The following is a 21,605-nucleotide window of genomic DNA, read 5'->3' as shown; positions in this document are numbered from 1 at the left end:
TCCTTTTGTAGTAAAACTCACCATAAGCTTAGTTTGTGTTGACAAGAGCAACATACATGTAAAAAAATATTTTAAAGTTTTTGGACTAGAATTGAAATAATCATTTCTAAAATGAAGTAGTAGTTCCTTGGAAGGAACATTCTAATAACTTTCATATAGTTCTCTGCATGAATCATGTACTTTTTCCCTTAGTCTCAACAAGAAGGGAAAAATTATTGGTACTATTTTTTTTTAAAGATTTTATTTATTTATTTGATAGAGAGAGAGAGCATGCACAAGCAGGGGGAGCAGCAGAGGGAGAGGGAAAGGCCAGTTCCCCCCTGAGCAGGAAGCCCAGTGTGGGGCTCGATCCTAGGACCCTGGGATCATGACCAGAGCCGAAGCTGGATGCTTAACTGACTGAGCCACCCAGGTGCCCCTTGGTACTATTTTCTTAATTCATGAGGATACTGCAAAGTCTTTCCATAGAACCAAAAAGTGACATCCTAAGGAATTATTTTTTGTATCATTGTACTAACTGCTCACCTATAAGCTATTTAGGATAGGTTTTTTTGGTTTACTATGTTTATTCTTGGTCACTAAAACCAACTCTTTTAAAAAACATAGATAGTTCTTTATTTTCTAAGTGAAACTCAGAGAAATGTGTTTACTTGCAAAAAGCTTGAGGTCTGAGGATTCCACTTCTCTTCTGGTCTTCCATGCCATGTATTTAAGATGCTTAAACAAACCTGAGGATGAAGGGAAGAAAGCATAAACAGAATTGAGTGCTTCTGAAAAACTGTCACAACTAGAAGTAAAACCGAAATGCTATCATGTCACAGTATCTCAGTTTTATGTCCCCCAACAAAACACTAAGGGTCAGTCTGTTATTAACAAATTAGCATCTTCAGATGGGATCCAAATCTGCCCAGCATTACAATTCCTTCATAATGAAAAATGAAACAGCACCTATTACATGTTAATACAAATAACGTATTTTTTAGTGAAAAATAACTCTTTGCCAAACCTTTTAAAAAGAAGTTTCACTGGGAAAAAGTAGTACCATTTTACATTAAAAAAAATCTCCCTCAGGGCACCCGGGTAGCCCAGTTGGTTAAGTGTCTGCCTTCAGCTCAGGTCATGATCTCAGGGTCCTGGAATCAAGCACCATGATGAGCTCTCTGCTCAGTGGGGAGTCTGTTTCTCCCCTCTGCTTGTGTTCTCTCTCTCTCTCAAATAAATAAATAAAATTTAAAAAAAAAAAAAAAAAAAACCTCTCTCGAAATTTTGTAAATTTTCAAAATGGATATGGTTTAATAGAAGAGACCTTGATTTCCTATCTGCCTCTACGTTCAATTTATTAACAATATATTGTTCTGGTTGAAGTATATGGATAAAACCTAGCTTCACATAAACATGAAGCTGGAAGAAAGAGGACTCACAGAGCCCCAAAGGACCTTGAGGATCTATCTGCTAGGTTCCTCAGAACAAACTTTACGACACAGATACTTGTTTACTCAGACAGCAAGAATGAACTCAAATTATCTGCCAGAAAGAAGTTAACAGGTCATCCTGAGAAAAACAGAACTGTGGACATTTTATCTATACTTGTAAACTAACAATACATATAATGGGCAACAGACTTGGAAAATGAGTGGTCCTTAATAAAGCAGAGAAGTCCATCTCCCTGCTATTCTTGCAATCGTTCTGTGACAGCAATAATGCAAAAAATACTAATTCATTTAGGACATAACTAGTATCTGAATAGCTCTGTACACTATTACTTAAGGTATGGTTGAAATTTTCATTTTTAGAGCATCCCGGTGACTACGTGGAAGGTATTCTTACTTCTACCTATAGGTCTGGAATCCAAGATTAAATGTTACCAGAGTACAATATAGCAAAGACTATTTAATTCAGGATATTCAACTCTCAGGCCCTTACCTGCTTCCCTATACCATTAAGTCATTTTATTTATTTAATTTATTTATTTTGAGAAACGGGGGTGGGGGGAGAAAGAGAGGGAGAGAGAGACTCTTAAGCAGGCTCCACAGCCAGTGTGGAACCCAACACAGGGCTTGATCTCAAGACCCTGAGATCATGATCTGAGCAGAAATCAAGAGTCCGATGCTTAACTGACTGAGACACCCAGGTGCACTTATACCATTAAGTCTTAAGGAAGTAATTTCTTTCTTTTTTTTTTTTTTTAGAGAGATTTTATTTATTTGACAGAAAGAGAGAGAACGCACGAGCACAAGCAGGGGGAGTGGCAGGCAGAGGGAGAGGGAGAAGCAGGCTCCCCGATGAGCAGAGAGCCCAATGTGGGGCAAGATCCCAGGACCCTGGGATCATGACCTGAGCTGAAGGCAGACGCTTAATCAACTGAGCCACCCAGGTGCCCCTTAAGGAAGTAATTTCTTAAATAAATTTTAACATTTTACACTTAAGCTCTATTCAGATTCTAGTCTCTCTCTTCAGTGAAGTCAACTCAACTCTTCTCTGCTCATTTATAGAAGACCTGTTCTTTGCTCTTCCAAAGAAAGTAAGGTCTATCTCTGATTAAATCTCCTGCAATAAACTCAAAGCAAATCCCAGTTTTACGATCTGAGTTTATGATGAAGACAAAACCAAGCGAAAACTTAGTCTACCTTTAATAAACCAGATCAACTTCAAGCACTTGCTCCTCTCATATCATCAAAGAAGTGTCTGCTTATTAAGTCCATAAATTTCTTCTGATCATCTAGTAATTTTTTTTTAAAGATTTTATTTATTTATGTGACAGAGAGACAGCCAGCGAGAGAGGGAACACAGCAGGGGAGTGAGAGAGGAAGAAGCAGGCTCCCAGCGGAGGAGCCCGATGTGGGACTCGATCCCGGAACGCCGGGATCACGCCCTGAGCCGAAGGCAGACGCTTTAACGACTGCGCCACCTAGGCGCCCCTAATCATCTATTAATTTTTAAACATGAAATACTTCCAGCATGGAATTCACTGTTGAAATTCCATTAAGCTGTCCAAAATTACTTTGAAAAGTGATGACTATTCTTTTGAATCTAATTTTGAAAGGCTTACTGTCATATGAAATGCTTTTTTATTATACCTCTTAGTCAACTTCTTTTTTAGAATGCATCCTATTAAAAATATATAACATTTTAATATAAATTAAATGTCAAAAATAAGTTTATAATTATATGTATCATGGAAAACATGGACAGCTATGAAAGCAAAAAAAAGTGATGATATGCAAAAAAGGAATATGGAGTTGACAGGACCATGCTCTTGCCATTCAACTATCCTGAGGCACTTGTGAAAAGATAACTGGAATTGGAGATACACAAAGTAAAGAAAGGTGAGAGGCGAAGACAGACATTTGGCTCTACTACCTCCTGAGTGAAGAAAGCTCTCAACTGGCCAAGGAATATGTTGAGTAAGTTAGTCCCTCAGTAACTTCTTAAGACTATAAGTCCTTCTCAACACTGTTGTGTTTCTGCCCTTTTTGGTTCCTTCTCTCTCATTCCTCAGGCTAATCTTTGCATATAGGAAAGAGAAGCATGAAGAAAGCCAGGTAACTCTCAGAAAGAAGATAACCAAAAGAAAATTTTTGTTTAAACTACAAAGAACCTTTGGTTACAGTATTTTGGTATTAGAAACAAAAGACCGAAATCACATTACCTTGCCATCATTATAAAGGTTTGGATTGAATCGCACGCTATGACCACCAGTTGTCTCTAGATTCACAAGAGGGGGTGAACTGGGATAATCTTGAGGAAAATAAACATCAAACTCAAAGCAGCCATTTGCATAAGGGGTGTCCGCTGGACCAGTTATCAGAACCTAGTATGCATGTATAAATACACAGAAGTCCATGTTACTCTTCCTGAACACTGGCTCGTGATTTAGAAAAACACAATCCAACATGAAATAAGAAAAACCTTCTTACATCCTACATGTATCTCTACCAGAATGTGTTAAAAATAAGGATAAAAGTTAAAAATAACACGACTACAAAATGGTTTTAGATTAGGATTAAACTTATTTAGTTCTGGTGAAAACGGGCTATTAAAAGAAAGATGCCTTATTGGCAGCAGGAAAGCTTACCTTAACATCAAGTACCTTTTAATATTAATTTACTATTTTTCTGAGAGCTTTCCTGCATGTTATTTTCTATAGTATTTAACAATTTGAGATTTTAGGTATACACGTTATCACATCCAAAAGGTATGAGGGTAATTTTCTGCAATACATCTTCAGATAAGTTAACATTTTCAGAAGTAACTTAGTTTTAAATATTTTTCTCTGGCCTAATGAGATAAGTAGTTAACAAAAGTTCTCACGTAACAGCTTATGATAAAAAGGTTTTGAGAGAACAGCAGGTGTTTCCTGTAGGGTTATTGGTAGTCTAAAAAATAGCAGAGAATACAACAGTGAGCATCAGAATTATTTAATGAATTCTGTTTAAGTTGATCAACAGATGCTAACTGTGCAAGGCATGAGCATCAAAGCCTCTGGTCCTGAATAGCTGTGTGTGGAGGCAAGTGGCACTAGAGTCCCACTCTGTGACAACTCTGATTTATGGCTGGGAGCTCCATGTCGGGATTTTTTATTTAGGTACAGCATAATGTTTAACAGAGACGAAGTCACAAGTCTGAATTTATGTGGTCCATTTAGTGATACAATACTTCCCGAGGCAATCATTCTATAATTGGCTATTGTTTGTAACAAGGAACAGGTAAGAGTGTGGTTAAAATAGGCAAAGTCCATGAGATTTCTACTGAAAAATTATCCCAAAGAGCAAAACAAAAAAGCAAGCAAGCAAAAAAGTTCTTCAAACCAATGTGTCAATAGTTACAGCTAAGTATCTAAGGAAGACAGACTATGTAACCCAAAATAAATAACAAATGTAAAGAAAGGTTTGCCACCATTCCACCTGGTGGGTGTCCAATCTTTATAATTTTCTTGCTGCAGCAATCGCTTAGAATTTAAGACCAGATCACCACAGTGTTGAAACATAAAGGTGTAGTTATTTATTACTGTACTACCGTTACTTAATTCACAGATATTAAAGTTCTGTAAATAATGAGTTTCCTAGAAAAGAAAAAAAAGAATAATTCTAAAGACTGACAGTATAAAACACAAGAGAAATATCTTGGATGACAAGGAAGAAATCTTATGACTTTTTTCTACTGACCAGCATTAAATCTTTTGATACTAAGCTCTTAAAACTATAGGCTGCATACAACCTTTACTCAAGGAAGGCATTTTGGTGTATTCTTCTAAACCGTTATTTTGAAGAGAGGTCTCCTACACATACTCTAACAATAAAAAAAGGACTCCTTTCACTAATGTCCAAAATGGTCAACAGAATTTTTATTCACTATATTAAAATTCATGCTATTTCTAGTGCTCTGTATGAGTATGTGAATAATGACATTAGCCAGAGAGACAAAGAAACAGCTGTTTTTTCTACCTTCATGATGTCAAGTCGCTCCTCATCACAGCGTACAAACACACTGGAAGAGGATGAAAGAGGCAGCGAGGTTGACAGTGTCACGGCTTCCTGGGCAAGGCGGCGGGCGCGGGCAGCACTGTTGGCATCGTTTGCATTTTTCACCTGAGACATGTAGTGGTAATTTACTTTAAAACCCAATTTCCCATCTTCATCCTCAGAAACCATCTCAAATGTATCTGAAAGAAGAAGAAAAAAAAAACACTGAAAAAAAAAAAAAAAAGAACTAGAATGGAAGATAGTTGTTACAATGACAAAAGTCACAAATAAATCACTAGCCCTTCTTCCGCCCCAAATGGAGGGGGGACTGAAGCACGGCACACGGAGCACAGTCAGCAAGACTGTAACAGTGTTGTATGGTGACAGATGGCAACTACACTTGTGGTGAGCACAGCAGAAGGTAGACCATGAACCGCTGTTGTACGCCTGAAACTAACAGAACATTGTATGTCAACTACACACAAATAAAAAAAAAAAATTTTTAACCCCACAAAATGCAGAGGACTGAAAAACCAGCAACTATACATGTTTATGTCATACTTGCTGTTAGATGGATGAACTACGTAATGGAAGCAAAAGCAGGAAATTATTTTTTTTTTTAAGATTTTATTTTTAACTATCTCTACACCCAATGTGGGGCTTGAACTTACAGCCCTGAGATCAAGAGCTGCAGGCTCTACCAACTGAGCCAGCCAGGCACCCCCAGGAAATGACTTTTAATCCACAATGTAGATACACTGACAGATTATATCAAGTGGCTATAACAATGTAAAGCAGAAGACAATTTATTCTTAAAATGAGTGGTGTAATAGTTTTGCCAATTCAGAATACTAAATGCCAAAAGCATTATTATATTTCATTTTTAAAGACAAGAATAGGTCTTTATATATTTGCACTGATTTTGGAATCAGAAAACAGAAGTTTTCTGGAGTTGATTCTTGGCATTACTTTTAGAATTTAAGTTAATGGAATAAAAGATTATTAGGGTAATCTAAGTACTTTGAGAAAGTAAAATTAATGGGCTAATTCTTAACTATTTAGGCAGATTTAGAAAAGACTTAGTTATTCTTTATTTATAAACTCTGTACACAAAAGAAAGAAAAAAGTGGATTTGAATTTTATCTCTAGTTCACATTATTCTACCCTAACCAATGAGTTATGATGAAGACATTCATATAAATTGTTAACACTAAATCAAAAAAAACCCACATACTAGGGGAAATACTGTCATTAGAAGCAACAATAACTTTTGATCTTGCCCTCATATAATTCTAAATATATGGAAAAACTTTAATGCTATATTATAATTAGCATTAATGGGGGCGCCTGGGTGGCTCAATGGGGTGCCTGGGTAGCTCCATCGTTAAGCATCTGCCTTCGGCTCAGGGCATGATCCCAGAGTCCTGGGATTGAGCCCCACATCAGGCTCCTTCGCTGGGAGCCTGCTTCTTCCTCTCCCACTCCCCCTGCCTGTGTTCCCTCTCTCGTTGGCTGTCTCTCTCTCTCTGTCAAACAAGTAAATAAAATCTTTTAAAAAAAATTAGCATTAATGCACTAAATCTCACCAAGAATTTCCTAAGTACAAGGCTCTAGGTAGGCTGTTTGGGTTAAATGATAAATAGGAAACTAAATCTGACTTCAAGGAGTTTATAATCTAGAAAAAGGGGGAAGACCTATAAAGTGTCACAGGTCTGTGCACTCCGTATGTTTAAAACAGGAGTGCCACAATCTTTTTTTAACAAATCTTTCAATGAGAAAAAGAAACTTTTGGTGGATTTCTTATAGAAACTATCATCAATTCTACACGAGTAGAACCTAATTTAAAAAGAAATGTTGAAAGCTTACTTTATTATACAGTACATATAACCGCTACCAATCAAATGTACTGTCTTGGCAAAATTACTTCCTGTCAGTAAACTTGTGAACTGGAGTCACTTCATCTGCCCAATTCCGCTGCCTTTCACATAGTACACAGATAATTTTCCTTTGAATTTTATAAACAACAGTGCACCAGAAACACACGAGCCCATTCCCATGCCTGGAGGAAAACTTTTCTAATTATATACATATAGGAGACTACTAATACCAAAATTTTATTACAATATTCAATTAGGGGCACCTGGGTGGCTCAGTCAGTTGAGCATCAGTCTCTTGGTTTCAGCTTCCGTCATGATCTCAGGGTCATTGAGATCAAGCCCTGCGCTCATCCTGGAGTCAGCTTGATATTCTTCCTTTCCCTCTGCCCCTCCCCCTACTCATGTGTGCATGTGTGCTCTCTAATAAATAAAACCTTACCAAAAAAACACTTTCACAAAGTCTTTGACACCCTCTTCAAAAGGTAGAAGTTAATTCCCCTTTCCCTGAGTATGAGCTAGATTTAGTGACTTACTTCTGAAGAATAAAGCAGAAGCAATGGTATACAACCTCCAAAACTAAATCGTAAAAGGCCTCATGTGCTTCCTGTTTGTGCTCTCTCTCAGAGAAGCTAGATACAATGTGTGAAGACCTCAAGAGGTCCTATGGAGAGGCCCACATAGCAAGGAGCTAAGGCCTCCTATCAACGGTCATATGAGTGAGCTCGAAAGCTCAGCCCCTAGAGTCAGTCAAGGTCTCACAGGACTGAAGCTCTAGCCAACATCTTGACATCAACTTTGTAAGAAACCCTAAGCCAGAACCAGTGAGCTGAACGAATACTGAATTCCTGCCCCATGGAAATTGTGAAATAGTCATTTTTTTTTTTTAAGATTTTATTTTTTTTGTCAGAAAGAGAGCGCAAGAGAGCGCACAGCAGGGAAAGAGAGAAGCAGTCTGCTGAGCACGGAGCCCGATGTGGGACTTGATCCCAGGACTCTGGGATCATGACCTGAGCCGAGGGCAGATGCTTAACCGACTGAGCCACCCAGGTGTCCCAAAATAATAAACGTTTTAAGCACCTAAGTTTTGGGAGTAATTTTTAATGCAACAAATAAATAATATGGAATAATTTGATAAAATACTATAGAAACAAACTAGAGTCCAAAAAAAGATATAAACTGTCTTAGTATGCTTAATCAAATTCACACAAACCAAGCAAAGTTTTATCTTAAATAATTATAAAACGGAATTTCCAATAAAATGCTTCTTCAAAAGTACTGTCTAAAAAGAAAAAAACAAACAAACAAACAAAAAAACAGACCAGGTTAACAGAATAGAGGAATGGACTAGATAGTCAAAATGAGTGAGGCAAAAGGCTGTAGTATCATTAGAAACGAACCAAACCCCTAATTAAAGTATACAAAGGAGAAATCTACTTGGCCAAGATTATGGAAAATTTTTAAGAGAAATAAAAATGATATTATACAATATCAGAAAACAAATGAGAGTAATATCCCACAGTGGCTTTACAGGTTTTATAAACTGTAACAGTAACAATGGAAGAGAAAAAATAATCACTTTTAAAAGATTTCTAAAAAGCCAAAACCAGTTTTTCAATGATAAACTAAGGTTATATAAAATAAATCTATATAAATTTTTGCCCACCAGGAAGAATGTTTTCCCAAGTAGAAGGAAATCAATTCTTGGTTAGAAGAATCATCTCTTCTCTCTCTACTACCCTATTCCTGACACCTCCCACTCCTGGCTAATACTCTAAACACTGAAGAGGAAATTAAAGTTTGTGGAATTAAATACCCAAAAGAAGAGCAAAAATAGTGAATAAAAATTCAAAATAAAGAACCTAAAAAGCAGATTAAATCTAGTTAAATCCAAAGCCTCTGTGAATTATTAAAGATCAGTCAATCCAAACTTTAGCAGTAACAGCAAATCATATGTGGTTTATAAAATGCTATTTAAAATCTTGAAATATGACTATGGACCACTTTTTCTTCCTCTTTATATAGTTCCAGCAAGTATTAGTGCTATGTCTAATGGGGCTGAGTGGGAAGCAACTGAATGATGTCCTTCTGACATATCTACCAGAGCCATGCTAGAAAGGTCTTAGTTTTTTCAGGATTTATTTTTAGCTAAGCATGTTTTCAGGGGTTTCACAACAAAGTTACTGTCCACTGAGCTGAGGTTCAAAATTCCATTCCATTCTACTCTGGAATTACATTCCAGAAATGGACATTGAACGTTTTGGTAGACATGTATTGTCACCCAGTTGGGGCAACTCATAGACTAAATCTCATTCAGAATAAAAACATAATTAGATAACCAATAAAGAAGTAGAAGAAGTTTCTTTAGGCTTTTGAATCTGAGGTGGGGGAAGTGGAACAGGGGAATGCTTTTGTGGAAAACAGGCTGTCACAAAGTGAAAAAGTAAACAGAAATGTGAAGCTAAAGATACGCCAATCTATTTGATTTTTGCTTCGTGCAAACTGGGTGGAGGTATATATCAAGTATTTCATTTTAATGCAATGCTACTGACAACTCTTGATATATCTCTAGTCTACTTTTTATTCTATACGATATAGTGAATTTACTTTTTAAAAAGATTTGCAACAAAATACATTAATCAAATTATAACTACACAAAGGCTTTCATTCGAGAGATTCAAAAAATTAAGTCTATTTAAACCCTGAGAGTCCTTTTCCTGCTAGCTGTGATACTGAATGTGGCTACAAGGATCATACTTGATCCTTGTATGTGTGTAGCTTTCCCCAGTAATTCTGATTATTCCTTTGTATGACAACCCTTGGCAGATGCCTATGATTCACATCATATTTGTATAGCATTTATTCTTGGTGTCTTTTAACTTTAAAATTATAGCGGACAATATTTTTGTTACTTTCATAATCATTTATAGTCATTATACTTTCCTGAATTCAAGTGTTTACTTGTTTTTATTATTTTTTAAAGATTTATTCATTATTAGAGAGAGACAGAGAGAACACACCTGCATGTACGTGGTAGGGGAGGAGAAGGAGAGAGAGAAACTCAAGCAGACTCCCTGCTGAGTGTGGAGACTGGCAATGAGCTTGATCCCATGACCCTGAGATCATGACCTGAGCTGAAATCAAGAGTTGGACACCTAACTGAATGTGCCACTCAGGAGCCCCCTGAATTCAAGTGTTTATTAAACAAAACGGTCACAACCTATCAATGGCTGGCACAATTATCTAAAAACATGGATCCCAGGTGCCTGGATGGCTCAGTCGGTTAAGCGTCTGCCTTCGGGTCAGGTCGTGATCCCAGGGGGTTGAGCCCCGTGTGAGCCTGCTTCTCCCTTTACCTCTGCCTACCACTCCCCCTGCTTGTTCTGTCTCTCTAATAAATAAATAAAATCTTTAAAAAAAAACCCAAAAACTAAAAATATGGATCCCCTGGCAAAACTGTTACATTCTTTCTGAATAACAGCAAATACACTTCATCTCAATTCTTCCAATCTTAAGATGATGAACAAGATCTCTCAAAGGTCTGCCTGAGTGCTTTATTATTTTCAGATATATTACTGCATGTGATTTTTATTACAAACCTGGGAGGTAAGGTAAAACAAAAGCTAAATGATTTATACAGAAGTTTCAAAGACTGCATGACAAAAATCTTACGTATTTTCACTCTTGCTTTAGTGTTCTTTTTCATATAGTCCAAATCCTTTGGCTGGTTCTCAAAGGTGGAAAAGCGGCACAGACAATAGCATATACTAATGTGTTTACTTACAGGCTAGCACGTTATGGGGGAGGCCGACAGGCTCTTCTTCAGTCCTTACTTGTCAAGAGTTTTGGAATAGGAAAGGCTACACGTGAACACTACATTAACTGTATCTTCCAAAAGCAAATCTCATGGAATTCTAAAATGGCAACAGTAATAGACTTAGTTCAAAGTGCCAGGTCTTAGCTTCCTTTAGGCCAGGATATACAGAAATGGAGAGGTCTTAAATAAAGAAAACCACTTTCTGCCTGTTTGTTAGACATTTGATTTTGGGCTTTTTTCCCAAGGTTTCCAAAGAATCCTGATTCCCAAATATAACTAAAAATTATATAAACCCAGAGATAAAAAGATGATAAAAATTTTTGCATGTGTGTGCATATATATCTATACTCTAACCATACAGCATGCCTACACACATATATACAGGATATGAATGATTCACGGTAATAGCAACTTTTAAAATCTTTAATTTAATAGAACACATTTCAGTAGCACTATTACACAATGTGAAAGGAGATCTCAAGACACAAAGATTAAAACTTCAACTTACCAAACTGTAATTTCTTCATAACAGCCACATATTTTTCTTCAAGTGATTTCAATACTGATAAAGGTTTGGGTTTCATGGCCACCTTCTTTGAATATTCACCTAGTTTTTTTTCTGTTATTTAATATTTCAAGATAAATAACATAAGCATACATTTTAAAAGATTAAAACAAAAACAATTAACTTCAATAGTTCAAAGTTTTAATTCCAAAAAGTTACCCAATTCTTCACAATTATCTTCCTATTACACCCATTTAAGAATAAATGATCTCCTTCTATTTCATAAACATAACTAACTAATAGAGCTAAAACCCTTAACTACTTTAAAGCTTAACTTCGTAGGGGCGCCTGGGTGGCACAGCGGTTAAGCGTCTGCCTTCGGCTCAGGGCGTGATCCCGGCGATCTGGGATCGAGCCCCACATCAGGCTCTTCTGCTATGAGCCTGCTTCTTCCTCTCCCACTCCCCCTGCTTGTGTTCCCTCTCTCGATGCCTGTCTCTATCTCTGTCAAATAAATAAATAAAATCTTTAAAAAAAATAAAATAAAATAAAGCTTAACTTCGTAAAATGTTTATTAGTTTTATCTAATCAGGCAAAAGAGCACAAGTAAAATAATAGATAATACAGAATTATTTATATCTCCTATTGCTAAGACATGAAAATACCAATTTAAACTAAATTCTCACACATTGTCTTCATGTATTCTTTCCTATCCAATACGATGGCATTTTTCAATTTCACAACTATCAACAGGGAGAAGAGAAAATCATGATGCATGTTGTTAGCCTACCGAATCTAGTATTAGTAATCATACATAACAGAAATTAGTATTTTAAAATTAGAGACTGTTTATGATTAACTTGAAAACCTGACAACAAAATTTTTAGGTAAAGGAACGTGCTTGAAAACCATTAACACAGAGGAAAGAGAGAGGCAGTTTTGGAAGTAAATGAAACATCTCTGAATCAAAAGAAAAGCAGGATAGAATCGGCAGTGCTGTACCTTGATTGGCCTGCCTCAAACTGGTAGTGGCTGCATGGACGATCTCAGCAGTCTTCTGGATGTCTGGTACCAACAGTGTAAGTCCTTCTGGTTCTTGATCAGATGCATCTGGTTTTACTCCTGTTTTAACACTTTCCCTTTTAGATCTGAATTTTTTTTTTTTAATATGGAAAGAAACGCAAGGAAAATTAAGATTTTAGGATTGAAAATTAAGTATTTCCATAAGTCAAAAAGTGGTTAAGAATCAAAAGGACAGTGTGCATTTCATTTGACATACATATGATATATAGCAGAGGTAGTTTAACCTATATTCATTGTTGCTTTTGAAGTCATACAATAATGCCTAGCATAATAAATAAAGTTTTGGGTAGGTTTTCCCTTCAAATGCAATAAATAAACAAACAAACAAACAAACACTGTAGAAACACAATACTGTAAGAAGACCCAGACACCTGATACATCCTTGGAGTCACAGTTTTATAGTAACTAACAGTAATTATAAATACCTAGAAGTAGAGAAATCACTTCTATTATCTAAAAGTGAGAGCGGTCTATCCTGTCTTCTAAGACTTAGGAATCAAAGGACCATACATAGTTTTTCACTTTAATAGTACTTGTATTTCACTCAGAGTAAGTGTATTAATTCCCAAGGGGAAAAATAAAAGAAATATGCCAGAGTAAAACGCAGGATCACTGCTAGGTATCTTAAGACAATGTGCTTTTATACATCGAAACTATATTTAAACACTATGTTTTAGGGTAAAATCATTTTAGAGGCATTCCCTATTCAGGGTCTAAAATGTACTGAACCTTATATCAAATTTTATATCATAATAGGATATACTACAACAATGTCTCAGTCTACAAGGCATCAAAATATTTCTTTAAATTTTCTAGATGAATACAGAATTTTATAAGAGTCACTGAAAATAACAAGTGAATATCAATATCCTTTTTTCTATTTCAACTCTCAGCACATATTATTTACATAATAATCATTACACTATTGCTTAGATACTAAAAATTTACATCTTATATACTAAAATTTACATCTCATTAATTTATTAAATAGATAATACAAACAGAAATCACATATAAATAAAGGTGTTTAAAATACTCATCTAGACTACACATAACATATTTTTCTAGTTGTACACCTACCAACAAAACGACCTGGCAATTTTGTTGAAACAGTATTTCATAAAGTGGGCATGGAGCTTAGAGAACTATACAAAGACTAACAGAAGGTAGAAGAGTCCTTAACAAAATGATATTATTATTTATGTATAAATGAACTGTTCCTTATCACAAAGACAAAAATCTGCTCAGAAGCAATTCAGGGCTTAACTTTAGGGAGATAATAAGAGGTAAATTAACAAGTGCCACTCAGGTGGGTAGCAAGGATAAACATATATAGTATTATGCATGTGTTTTGAATTGATTCCCATAGTGTGTGAAAAACAAATATCCACAGATATTTTTAACTATAAGGTATATATTGCCTAACCTGGCAAGATGACTTAACCTAATGTGTCCCTGGGTTATTGCCTTTTCTCCTATGCTCTTCTTAATCTTCTCTGAGGTATAAGAAGTCATAGAGAACACATGGCCAACTTTGCTTTGCCACTCAGGACCATTTGACAGATGTTATATTGTACATCATTTCAGTCATCAACTCATGCATATGTACACGTGTATATGAACATATATGTTTGCATGTACATGTAAGGAAAACACAGTAAATTAATGTTTTAAGACTGAAATAGCAGGCATTTTAAGTGCTAGAATCAAATAAGATATTGGGTCTTTTATAGCTATGGAATCAAGTTGAGATTATAGCTTAACGGTCTGCTAATTTTCTTAAAGATATAATTCTGGTAGATAAGCTCCAACAGATTCTCAACTTCTGCATTTACCAACAGCTATTCATAATCAGTGACAAACAGTGAGGGCCAAGAAAAGTGTGTAAGCTGCATGACAGTACTCCTTTTGAATTTAAAAGGACTCTCTCTCTCCCTGCCAACTGTAAATGATTCTCCCTCTAATACCAGGGCTTAAAAAATTCTTAAGTAATAGGGCCACTGACCATAATAGGAAAACAACAGTAAGTAGTTTGAAAAAACAGAAGAGTTATGGTTATACCCATAATAAAATAGAGATGGTTTCCTAAAGCCTGTCATCAAACAGTTGATCCATCGTACGCTCAATAAAGATTTCACTTAAGAAACACATCTTGTCAAGCAGAGAAGAAAGATATGGAAGTGAAGCTCATTTTCCCAGAATTAGGGTATTTTCTCCTTGAAGAAATAAGAATGTCTGGCATAGAGAATAAACTGCACCAATGCAATTTAGAGCAAGTTACCCTTGGAAAAAGTACTCATTCTAAATTTCAAGCCCTATACATGAATACCAATTTCCTAATTCCAGTTTTTAAAAGATGATTAGTAGGAGACATTCCTATTATTCAAATAGTTCAAATAGTCAGGATGGTAAATTTTATGTATTTTTTTTGATCACCACATACAAAAAATGTTAAAAAAGTGCAAAAATCTACAAAAGCTTAAAAAATATTATTTTTTATATCAAATGTGTGAAAGAAATGATCTTATATATCTCATTTTGAAGATAACGGTTAACTCATAAAACATATATTTTAGACCTTTATACCAGGTTCAAATAAGAAATGTTTACGTGAATCATCTTCTTGACAAAAACATACAGGAGAAAAAGGGATAATGTCCAAAAGGCAAGAGTACTTCAAATTTATGAAGAACACATACTCCCTGCCTAACAGTGACTACAACTAGTCATTGTCTAATATTAAACTACAGCCAGCAGTCTCTTTTCTTTAAAAGTTGCAGGTTACTGTCAACCCATATGTAGGCCCAGCTCATGAAAAAAGGCCATACCTTAGCTCACATCCTGAAGTCTGTGGGAAAAGCTATTTGAGTTCAAGGCACCTAGCTGGAAGTAGGTCTTTGAGACTGACAATGGATCCAACATGGTAAAAGCAATCAGCGACGGCCGCTACCATGGTATCCGCTGCTTTGTGCATACGTTGAATCTGGTTGTGATCACTGCCCTGAAGAAATACGAGGAATCAACTGAAGTTTCTACTATTGCACAGAATTATCTGCAAACATTTTCCACTATGCTGTGAATTCCAACTAAAAGGCTAACGAATTAAGCAAATTTTGGCTGTGTGACATATAATCTGAACTAGGATGTGAGCAAAATGGGTAAATCTTTCTTGTAAAAACAAAAGAAAAAAAAAACAACCATAACTCAACATTCAGTTATAGTGATCCTGCCTCTGCTAACACTATCACCCAAAATGAGCTGGATTTTTGTTAAGACTAAATGCAAAATATCAGAATTATATTCTTTTATAATCTATAAACTGAAAACAGCTTAATATAGCTATTTTCGTGGTAGAACATTAGGAAAGATCACCTCTATTCCCTGTACTCCTAATTCTGAAGTCAAAACTATCACACAATTGAAATAAAACATTTAAAAATCAGAGCCATGTTGAAGAAGTAATCTGTAGAAAACATGCTAAAATGTCCAGATTCCAGAACTAAGAATTAGCATCTTAGAGGAAGATTCTAAAACTACAAGCAAATGAAACTTCTACATTTTTCTGTAAACCAATGCGTCATATAATACTCCACAGTTCTAAAGCTTTTTGCCAGGGATTAAAGTCTAAAACAAATTAAGATTAAAAGTAAGCAGAAAGATTTTTAAAAATACTACTGTGGAGAATTATTTGCTTCTAATTATCTCCAGAAAACATGAAAATTCTTGAAATGCACCAATAAATGGAGCAAAGACCTCTATAAGATGAATGCTTTGCACTGTTAGCTTAAAGCTCAGTTTTTAACTGATTCCCTTTTTTATTTAAACTCTTTCCAAGTAGAAGTACCAGTTTTAGTTTTCAATTTGAATTACAATTGAAAATAAAATCTTCCTTGTCTTGGGAAGCATAAATGAACACTACAAGGGAAGGAAATATCCAAAACAGAGGTATATGAGAAGCATTTAAAAATAAATCTTGATTTCTAGATTAGATAAAAATATAATTTTTAGGTCAGATTAAACATCACAGGACAAAATGAAGGTACTGTGTACTACTGTGGAATGGAGTAGTCACAAATAATATGCTTCACCAAGGGACAATCCAACTGAGGCAAATAAAAATAGTAAAATAAATGTTGGCACTGATGTCTCCATCACTGAGTAAAAGGCTGATGAACTACTAAACCTGTTCACGGTCATCAAAAAAAAGAAACTTTAAAAAATATATATATGTATAGTTAGAACAAATGCTTCCTGGCTATGAAACCAGGCCTCTGATTCTGTAGGTGTTAGAGGTAGAGGAAAAAGAGGAGAAACTAGGAAATGTTTTACCAACAGAAACAAAAGTAGGAGGCTGGAACTGAAATTCTTTATTAACTGACTGAAGCCCTAGAGGAACCAGCTTAAAGCCGTTACAGTAAGAGAGTCTGATAGAAAATATGCCTTTTTAGCAGGAGGTCAACTAAATCTTAGTGCTTAGATAAAAAGGAACTAGATATTTCTACAAGAGAATTCAGTTACTTTTAAATATGATGCACTTCTCTGCACCAGGAAGACGCTCTGAGACAGCTAAGGGAACCGGCAATAAAGATGGCTGCTTCCATGCTGTGAAGAGGAGTGCAATGTCCAGAGCACCTGACACTCAGCACAGAGGCATTTGTGGTGCATCCTCGTTAGCAATTCAGACTTGACTGACAGCAAGTCCCTCTTTCAAATTTTTGGTGAAATATCAAATACTAAGTATACTACATATGATTATTTGCCTACTAGAATCCAGCAGGAAAAGTACGTATAGAAGATTAAAGATAAAATAACTGCCTTTGTTCTGGCTCCAAAGAAGCTATAAGTGTCACACTTATTCAAAAGTGAGACCAAACTGCTACAGCTATACTCTTTGTTTTGAGATAACATAGGTTGGAATAGCCAGCAGAAACTGAATTTCACCAGGACTGGTATGTAAAAGCTGAAGGGGTCACATCTTCACAGTGTGACTATTTTGCGGGTAACAGAATAAATTTTCACACTAGACAATTATACTTCAAGTGGAAACGATTATATGTATATGTCTGCATGTGTACATATATATATATATATATATAAAATAGATATATATATTAAAGTATTATGTTACCCATCCCTTTATTAATGGAGGTGAGTTGCTTTCGAGTTCTTTCATGCTTAAGTCTAAAATAAAATGTTGATCAATAACTGGTCATAAAGTAGGGGGGGAGTGTTTTTGCTTGTTCTTTAAAAAAAAAGAAAGATTTATTTATTTATTTGAGAGAGAGCAGGTGGGGGGAGTGGCAGAGGCAGAAGGGGAGAGAGCATCTCCAGCAGACTCCCTGCTGAGTGGGAGCCTGATGTGGGGCTCAATCTCATGACCGTGAGATCATGAGCTGAGCAGTAATCAAGGTGGGAGGCTTAGTGGACTGAGCCACCCAGGCTTAGATACTTAAATATCAAGTATTGCTATAGAAATTCCTTCTTTTAAAAAAAATTTTTTTTATGTATTTGAGAGAAAGAGCAGAGTTGGGGGGGGGGGGCAGAGGGAGAGGGAGAAGCAGGCTCCCCGCTGAGCAGGGAACCTGACACAGGGCTCTATCCCAGGACCTTGGGATCATGACCCCAGCCGAAGGCAGACACTTAGCCGACTGAGCCACCCAGGTGCTCCTAATTCTTTCTTGACAAGGGAGTTAAAGATATTAGAAAGAAAAAGTATATTAAGATAGCAATAAAATTCAGGAGATAGAAAATAACAGGGTGGGGAGAGGCTTCTTTTACAACATAGAGAAAACAATTTTATCACCTACACACTGCCCTAATCTATGCAAGTTGATACCAAATCAGCTTGAAAAGACAGTAGAGGAAGAATACATCAATAACCAAGAAATTTTCAGGAGTGCTTTTTATTAATTCTTTTGAGCAAGAAAATCATCAAATGGATAAAGCTGACTCACTCTTCATGTAAGTGATAAATATATAAAGTTGCTCCCTGCCCATGTACTAGAGAGACCAAAAAACAGTGAGACTTAGGTTTACTTCAGTAATATAGTAATTACTACTTAGGCACAACTCAAATACCATGCATATTTAATGAAATATGCTGCCTTTTAATGGCCTATCATGATTTGAAAATTCTTCAGGGTAATGAAAAAAGATGAGCAAGAGAAAACATCAGAAAAATTCTGTAGAATTTGCATTATTGTATATAGTTTTGTAAGTATTAAAAGCAAAAGTTTCTTTCTTTCTTTTTTTTTCAAAGATTTTATTTATTTATTTGACAGAGAGACAGCCAGCGAGAGAGGGAACACAAGCAGGGGGAGTGAGAGAGGAAGAAGCAGGCTTCCCAGTGGAGCAGGGAGCCTGATGCAGGGCTCGATGCCAGGACCCTGGGATCACGCCCTGAGCCGAAGGCAGACGCTTAGCAACTGAGCCACCCAGGCACCCTGCAAAATTTTCAATTAGAAAATAATTTTACTTCACTGTCAACATTTTTTAAAAATTACATATCCTAAATATCTAAAGCCAGCTCAGGAACAAGTCACCTCCCCAATTTCTAATTATTCACCGATGCACAGACTGAATTGTTCTTGGGAGTTAAGTTTAATCTAGTGGATAAATATATTTGATTGGGACACAGAAGATATGAGTTATCACAGTTCTGCCATTTAGTATCAGAAGACTTAGAACAAATCACAGTATTTATGGACCTTGTTTTCCTCATTTATAAAAAAGAAGAATCCGAGTTACGTGAACCCCAATGAGTCCCCTTACAGCTAGCTCTAAAACCTACAGATAATATGGGACAGGTTACTTATTGTGATATGCCCAGAAGGATTTGTTACAAACTAAATCCTACTCAGCAAGACACTTCAAATTCCGCAACAATTCAGAGTGCTTGAAATATTGTTTGAGATAAAGACTGGACACTGTCCTGACACATAAAGCTTATAAAATGTAATCTGATAAGGACTAATCATTCCATATTGTTATGTGATGCTATGGAGATAGAAGTATAAGTCAACTTATAATTTTATGAGTTTTAATCCCTTAAATAATAGAGTAAGTTGGATTTTGACTTTTGATCAACGTGTTTTTCAAGAATCAGCTAAGCCTCAAGTTTAGCCATTCTACATACATGAAGCCTAAGTGACCTATGAACTATTCTGATCAGAGGTAGCAATGGTGTATCTGGAGTAACGGTCAATTGACTTGCCTTTCTTCATAAAAATTCTTGTTTTTAATAATGAAAATCACAGGCATCAGGAGACTGGGGAGCAATATGCCAGATTTATTACCTATTGATAAGTTTTTAATGTTAAAACTCTTTTAAGCAGTAGTTTCATTCTCTGTCAAACGACAACAATAAATATTTTCTTGCCTACTGCATTAAGAGTGAAAACTAACGTATCTAAGAACTTTTGAAACTGTATGTACTACATAGAAGGTTATAATATTACCTGTGTATTTTTTATATAACTATATGCTACTATATATTTATTATAACTTACCCCACAATTTAAAGCAGCTTGTATAATTCTCAAGAAAAAAGAAATCAATAATAGCACAGAGGCCGAAACACAAATACTACACTAATCAAAAATTACTTCAAACTGGCAGAACAGAAGGAATGCAAGAAATACTCCGGTGTTCTGCCTAAGTCATCGATCTGACAGTTACGAAAATTCATTTTCGCCAGATTCTGACCCCTTGTAACTGGTACAAAATTAAGTGGCAGTGACTCTGGACTTATGCATCAATGACCATGTAATCACAGGCTGTCTCTGGCCTGGGGGTAGCTCTGCTAACACCTTGTATGCATCTCTGCATTCTATTTGATATGTTCTCGTGTTCTCAATGCACTTTCTCATCATCTCTCTAGCTCTCTCTTTTGGTCCCTGCAAAACTATTCCTTTCCACTGTTTGTAGGCCTAAAATTAAAAAGTATTAAACAAAAAAATCATTAAGTCATAAAACTGAAGAAAAAAGCCAGAAATTAAGACTTTGTGGGTAAAATAAACAAGAAGCCAGTAAATTTTGTCTGCATTAGGCAAGAAAGAAAGGGTTAATACTGGCACACTGAGGGCACAGGAAAGAGGGAGTGTTATGGTTAGGAAAATTTGTACCACCTCCAAGGGAGTTAATTCCACTTAGAGTGTAAGCCCTGTGTGCATAAATATTCAACCCTTTGATCTTCACAGGTGCCTAGGATGGCCGTGGACAAACAAAGGAAATGGAGCTCTTTACCATTTTGGAAGTCCACTGTTCTTTCTATTGAAGTGATTACTAAGGTGGCTTTTGAACAATGTCTTGGAAATAAAGTAATAAACTATATTAATGAAGTAAAGTTAAATAGAACCAATATTTATAGTTTAATTAACCATTTCCCCATTTTGTTGAAACTACTGTAAAAAATTTCAAATGAACAACAAAAAAGTACAAAATTTCCTGATGAAAGCATCCTGAAATGCTCCAATACTGTTTAGGTTTTAAGTGACAGATCATAGAAGAAAATGGCCTAAGTAGAAAATAACATTTAACCTAATAGGCAGAGTTTCTTTCAAACTGATATACAACTGATGTACAAAACATGTCATCTGTATTTTTTTATTTTATTTTTTTTTTTTAAGATTTTATTTATTTATTTGACAGAGACAGAGACAGCCAGCGAGAGAGGGAACACAAGCAGGGGGAGTGGGAGAGGAAGAAGCAGGCTCATAGCGGAGGAGCCTGATGTGGGGCTCGATCCCATAACGCCAGGATCACGCCCTGAGCCGAAGGCAGACGCTTAAGCGCTGTGCCACCCAGGCGCCCCATGTCATCTGTATTTTAAAAAATTGATTCCTGAAAAAATCCTGATGACTAAT

The 21,605-nt window shown here is 35.9% G+C and overlaps 1 protein-coding gene and 1 long non-coding RNA gene across 3 annotated transcripts in view; one reads left to right on the top strand and one right to left on the bottom strand.

Annotated features, from left to right (window-relative positions):
• The window catches only part of BIRC6 (baculoviral IAP repeat containing 6), a 226,625-nt gene that overhangs the window by 16,403 nt on the left and 188,617 nt on the right, over positions 1–21,605 (bottom strand). For both annotated transcript variants that reach the window (XM_040623077.1, XM_040623076.1), the window contains exons 67-71: positions 12,661–12,806; positions 11,662–11,772; positions 5,445–5,662; positions 3,650–3,811; positions 651–728 (exon numbers count right to left, since the gene is read on the bottom strand). In XM_040623077.1, the coding sequence (XP_040479011.1) occupies positions 651–728; positions 3,650–3,811; positions 5,445–5,662; positions 11,662–11,772; positions 12,661–12,806 (715 nt within the window). The remainder of the gene's footprint in view (positions 1–650; positions 729–3,649; positions 3,812–5,444; positions 5,663–11,661; positions 11,773–12,660; positions 12,807–21,605) is intronic.
• Positions 1–21,605, top strand: part of LOC103671596 — a 68,966-nt gene that overhangs the window by 26,536 nt on the left and 20,825 nt on the right. The window lies entirely within an intron of this gene.

The sequence above is a fragment of the Ursus maritimus genome, unplaced genomic scaffold, assembly GCF_017311325.1.
Source record: "Ursus maritimus isolate PB19 unplaced genomic scaffold, ASM1731132v1 scaffold_6, whole genome shotgun sequence".
NCBI lineage: Eukaryota > Metazoa > Chordata > Mammalia > Carnivora > Ursidae > Ursus > Ursus maritimus.
Note: the sequence above shows the minus strand (reverse complement) of the source record. Positions and strands in the feature narration are given on the sequence as shown.